This window comes from Hemicordylus capensis, chromosome 4 (genome assembly GCF_027244095.1).
Source record: "Hemicordylus capensis ecotype Gifberg chromosome 4, rHemCap1.1.pri, whole genome shotgun sequence".
Classification (NCBI taxonomy): Eukaryota; Metazoa; Chordata; class Lepidosauria; order Squamata; family Cordylidae; genus Hemicordylus; species Hemicordylus capensis.
Window position 1 is genome coordinate 258,856,957 of NC_069660.1, and position 5,818 is coordinate 258,862,774.

The 5,818-nt window shown below is 49.9% G+C and overlaps 1 protein-coding gene across 1 annotated transcript; it reads left to right on the forward strand.

Moving 5' to 3' along the window:
• The first annotated feature begins 1,733 nt into the window (after positions 1–1,733).
• On the forward strand, positions 1,734–5,340 carry SOX17 (SRY-box transcription factor 17). The gene is made up of 2 exons (XM_053247992.1): positions 1,734–2,211; positions 4,096–5,340. Exons 1-2 carry the CDS (start codon positions 1,905–1,907, stop codon positions 4,959–4,961), a joined length of 1,173 nt encoding a protein of 390 aa, XP_053103967.1. The 5' UTR covers positions 1,734–1,904; the 3' UTR covers positions 4,962–5,340.
• The last annotated feature ends 478 nt before the right edge of the window (positions 5,341–5,818 follow it).

A 5,818-nucleotide genomic window follows, 5' to 3' on the forward strand; every position in this document is an offset into this window, starting at 1 on the left:
CTCATATTTTCCCTATTTATATATGTGCGGAAGGGATATCTTTGTTTCAAAACTGCTACAAGGAGACTGTCTTGTTATAGGGAGGGGTAGGAAAGGAACAACAGTTTTGGAATTTATGTCTGAGTGATACTCTGAACGTGTAACTATTTAATGCTGAAAACCAATACAATCGTATAAACTAGTTTAAGGATCGTAGCCAGATGGGAATCTTGTTTTAAATATTTTTTTCTTAGAAGTAAATGAAGCTGTGAATGTAATTAGGAACAGGTTGAGATCTAGATTAGGTCTTCCAAGAAGAAAGGAAATAGTAGTATTTTGCAGGAACCACAACTTGTACAATTGATCAGAATGAATTAAGGCAAAGGTGCCAATGGGTCCATTCATCTGAAGCTCCTTTTTTGACTGAAGCTGTCTGTCCAAAGATTTCCAACTGACACCATGACCTTAAATATACTACAAGCGAGTTAAATCCCATTATTTCAGAGAAATTTACTGCCAACCACATGTAGTTCAAAATCCAAGATAAAAGTCCAAGGGGACGGTGTGTTTACACCTACACAGCCGTATTATTTAAAGCACCGCCTAGCAATGTAAGTATCAACCTGCAGCACCTGAAGCTGGCATCCTAAATATATTGGAAGCCAATTTTCACTGAAATCCATATTGCCCGATTTCTGTTATTTAAAACCTGCGCTATATGTATTAGATTTTTTCTCTCACCCATTTTAATACCCTCACAGTGCTGAATTAACCGTAGTAACAGCAACAATGGTTTGATATGAACACATTAAAGCCCTTAGCTTATCTAAAACGGTTTGCTTTGTGAACTAATATGTATGGTTCGAAAATATTGCAATTTTAATCGTAAAATATTAGAAACCACTTAAACCGACGTACCTCTACCTGAAAAGAGATACCCTGTTCAAATAATCTCAATTAAATTAGTTAAAAGTCCAAGTACACTCTGATAAGAGGTTTATAACGCATAGCATTATGATTTGCTTGAGAAACAAAGCACCCATAAAGTCCTTACCATCATAATTATAAATATACATTAATAAAATCCACATATAAAAATCTATATATAATCCAGGAGTTATTTAGTATGTATATGTATGTGCACTAAATTGTACAAACTAAACGAATTCTACATTATGAAAGAGTATATTTATCTTTCTCGTTCTGCCACATTTGAAATAGCGTTAGATGTGCTCCATGAGTCAACTTTGAAATGACTTTTATAACAGATAAATTCGCATTTCTTACATCGGATTTACTATAACGTGTCCAGTCTAGGAAACATTCCAGCAGACAGGAAACAGACAAAATAGGTGCTATGGGTCTCTCCCCTCCGTCCCAAGCCCAGTGCTTATAGAAACAATCTGCCTAAACAGAGCCATCCCAGACATAAACACTGTTTTCCTCTCTTCCTTCTCTCTCTTATAACGAGCCTTCTCTGAGGGTCTCTCTCCCGGAGTCCAAGCACACTTACTTGAAAGTAGATCCCATTGATCTCAATGGAATTTACTTCCACGTAGCCTCAAGTCATGGAAAAATCCACTCAGGGCTGGAAAGGTTATTCCTGGCTGGCTCCTGCACAGGTGAATTGCAGATGGAACTGGTCCTCTCCTCACCCGCCGCGAGGATGTCAGGCCCCGCCCACGCAGCCCGATTGGCCACGGCTCGGTTTAAACGAAGCCGCGCGGTGACAGCTGCCAGCAGCTATTCCGGAGCCAGCTCCGACTGCCTGAGTCCCCGGCCCGTCCTCGCCGGCAGCTCTCCAGCACTTGATTCGCGGCAAGTGAGAGAGGCAGGAATCTCAGCAAGCTCCAGACCGCGACTTGCCCTCTGAGGGCGCCAGAAGCGGCGGGCGACAAGAAGCGGCCCGGTGGAGCGTGGTGGCAATGAGCAGCCCCGATGCTGGATACGCCAGCAGCGACGACCAGGCGCAAGGACGGTGCTCGACGTTCCCTCCTCCCCTCATGATGCAGTGCCAGTGGGCAGAGTCGCTGAGCCCCCTGGCAGATGGCAAGGGCAAGGGCGAGGCGGCGGCCGACCCAACGCAACAGGGCGGGTCGGGCCGGGGGGCCAAAGGCGAAGCCCGCATCCGCCGCCCCATGAACGCCTTCATGGTTTGGGCCAAGGACGAGCGCAAGCGGCTGGCGCAGCAGAACCCGGACCTGCACAACGCCGAGCTCAGCAAGATGCTCGGTAAGTCCCACTGCAGAAAGGGGTGTGTGTGTGTGTGTGTCCTGTGTGTGGAGAAAGGTCTTCCTTTACCCAGAGGATCATGGCCCTTCTGGCAAAATCCCCCGGTGTAGCCCCGTGATACAGAGGGCATCACGGACAGCATCGTATTTCTGGGGAAAGGGTGGCAGCATCGCTGGCCTGGCGCGTTATATGCATCTTAAGACGGAGGCTTCCCCCACTGCAGCATTGTTTGTCTTTAGGATGCCCCCACAGACCTCTGCTGTTGCTTACTCCAGCAGACGGGAAAAACAAGCCGTTCCTTAGAATTAAATGGGGCTCATTCCCAAGTAAGCAGCCTAAAGTGGCTACTCTTCTGGCCTCTCTCCAGAGTGGCCCTTCTAGTGGAAACTGCTTGCGGGGCTCACGTTCCGTATTCAGGTAGCTCTGCTTGCATGCCAGGACCAAGTAGTTGAGCCCTACCTGCCCCCCATTTCTGTTTCAAAAATCTATGTGGGACACAGCTTGCCCACCCATAAAAGCACTTTATCCCTTCTGTGTCCCATCTCCTTCCGGTGCTGCCACAGCTTGCAAGCGAGTTCTCCCAGAAGCCATTGCTGGCGGGGTGGGCGGAGGTGTCCGGCGTCGTTGTGGAAGTCAGGCATCAAGGGACAGGGTTACGACAAATGACGTTAGGATTAGTTAGAATAAGGGGTTTATATTTTATTTGTTATAAACGCTTTATATCCCGCCCCTCCAGTACAATACTCCGCGAGGGCGGCTCACAACAACAAAACACAGTTTAAAGTGAAAATCAAAACAATAAAACGGATAACAACTCGGTATAAAATTAATAGCCAGGAGGTTCTAAAAGTGACATACAGAATAGCAAATACGAAAGATGATCGCCATTTCAGGCTTTAATAAATAAATAAATTTCTGGCGTTTCACATTGAGAGAACTGCTGTCTGTGCATGGCCAGGCAGCACTACCCCGTTCTTCAGGTAGCGTTGCGAAGCCGCCCGCCGCAGCTACTGTCTCTAGGGGGTGTGTCGGTGTAGCAGGATGGCCACATGTTGCTCACGGCAAGAAAATGCCCCATGTCGCCGTTGCCCGAGGGCTGTGTTGTTTCTAACTAAGTTATATCTGCGGATATACCTCTGTTTATAATTCCCAATTTTAGCTTTTAAAATAGCTTTTAATTTGAAACTTATAAAACAGCAGCGGTAATTCTGATTGTAGTTTTAACTTGTTTAATTTGGTTGATTTTATTCGTTTTATATAGTATCTCTTTTATTGTTGTAAACGGCTCCCAGCAGTAGTCTACTGGAGAAGTGGGGTATAAATATTTTAAATGAAAATTTCACAAACGCAGTCAGATTAAGCGGCAGCCTCAAAGCCTCTTGTAAATCCAATCCTGAACCCCTTTATAAGGGCATAAATTTCAAGGGGTTGGAGGAAGGGGGACAGTAGGCTCTCTGATCCTGTTAGTAACTGGCGGGCAGGATCCAGATTAAATCATGACTAAGCACTATCGAAATGAACAAGGCAAGTGAAGTCCTAACTCCAGTCCAATTACCTTCAATGGGACCTGGTCTCTGGATCCTCCTCCTGCCCCTCATTACTTTGTGTTCTAAATAAAAATCCTAGAAAAGTTGGGTTTTGAAATGCTGAAGCAGCTCTTCCCGCCTCTTCTGCATGCTGCATACCGGAAAAGTGGGAGGCTAGTTTCCCCAGCTTTGCAGGAGCGGCACATGTCAGTTTCTAGGAGGGTGGCGGGGGGGGGGGGCAGGGAGCCAGATCGTGTGCAGCCTGGGAGGCAAGAAGGGCCCAAGCCAGGGAAGCTCGGACGGTGCTCAGCTAGCTGCTCCTGGCATGCCTACCAACACTCTCTTCTCGCCCTGGCAGGTCAGTCGTGGCGCGCGCTGTCGGTGGCGGAAAAGCGCCCCTTCGTGGACGAGGCGGAGCGGCTGAGGCTACAGCATATGCGGGACCACCCCAACTACAAGTACCGGCCGCGGCGCAGGAAGCAGGTGAAGCGCCTCAAACGCGGCGACGGCAGCGTGGCGGACGGAGGCGGCGGCTTTCTCCAGCCCCAGCCTCACCAGCTGGGTCTGCCTATGGAGACGGGAAGCGGAGGGGGCTGCGAGGGCCTGGGACTCCCCTACTCGGAGCAGCCGGGCTATGCAGTCGGGAGCTTCCACTACCGGGACTGCGCGCCTCTGCCGCTGCCCTCTCTAGGCGCTCACTTCGGGAGCTACAACCTGCCCACCCCTGAGCCCGACTCCCAGAGTGGCGCCTGCATAGAGTCCACCTTTTTCCCACCGCCTCAGCCAGAGGAAGGCGGCTGCCTGCTGGGCCCCTACGGTTACCCCACGCCTCCCGGGCCCGAGTATCCTTGCAACAGCGCCCCCGCCGGCGGCCACAGGAATAGCAGCAGCAACGCTAGCCTTGGCATGGGGCACTTCCGCAGCCGCTTCCCGGCGCCCTTGGCCGCCTACTCCTCGCCTGTCCAGGATCCCGGGCACCCGCAGCCCCAGCAACCACCTTGTCGACGCGGGGAGGTCAGCAGCCTGGAGCACCTGCCTCCGCACGACGTGGAGCTGCTGGCCGACGTAGACCGTGCTGAGTTCGAGCAATACCTGCCTTTCAGCTGCCGGCCCGCAGAGCTTGGACTGCCCTACCCGGGCCACGAGGGGGGCTCTGAGGCAAGCCCAGCCACTGCCTACTACTGCGCAACCGCCGGCGGAGGCGGGGCCTATCCCGAGCTGTGAGACTGTGCTGCAGGCTATTGCGGGGGCGGGGGGGGGGGAGCAGGGACCTCTTTGGTTCTATTTATTGTAATTTATTGACTGAACGTTTTTAGAGACCAGTCTTAAACTTTGAGCAGGGAAAAACGTTTCTGCGACCCGCCGGAAGGTTGCCTCTTGCTGAACTCTTTGCATTCTCAGGGTCTGGGAAGGTATCCCTGTCGACGGCCTCGCAGCTTGAAGGCGAACGTGGCAGATGACCTGACTGATTTGAACGGGACCTCCGACTTCTGGTTGTATGCAGATCCCCTTTGTACAGAATGGCTCTGGACTCTCGTTGTCTGTACACTAGTAAAATTTGACTTGGAAACAACTCGGCAATTAAATAAGGCGGTTGTGAGAATGTCTGTGTAGTAATTCAGTGTCGATCTTAGGGTGTCTTGCATGTAGAAAACAGTGCCGCCTTGTAGTGGCACCTTCTAAAGTCCTAACGAGAAAAACTGAACTGATGCTCAAACAGGTCTTTAACAAAGCTCGAAAGCAAATTTTCGCGCGCGCTCTCACACACACACACACACAGTTTACAGAAACTTTAGCTTACACACAGAAACTTTTAAGAGTTTCCTGCTTTGAGCAGGGAGTCGGACTAGAAGACCTCCAGAGTACCTTCCAACTGTAAAATTGAAAAACACAGGTTCAGGGCTTATTTGGGATTTTTAAAAAATGCACAGCAGGCTTACTCTGAAGAGCTTAAGAGTACAGTGATACTTGTTGGTTGGACAAGTCCACTTAGTCCAAAACATCCTCGTTAAATTATTCGCCCTGCTGTTTTAAGGGAAACGAGTCGGGGCACTGGTCTGCCTTCATTTTCAAATCAGCTT

Excerpts from the sequence above, each read along its gene's own strand:
- SOX17 (XM_053247992.1), top strand. The coding sequence starts at position 1,905 with ATGAGCAGCCCCGATGCTGGATACGCCAGCAGCGACGACCAGGCGCAA. Across the intron at positions 2,212-4,095 it reads CGAGCTCAGCAAGATGCTCG|GTCAGTCGTGGCGCGCGCTG; the intron begins GTAAGTCCCACT and ends TCGCCCTGGCAG.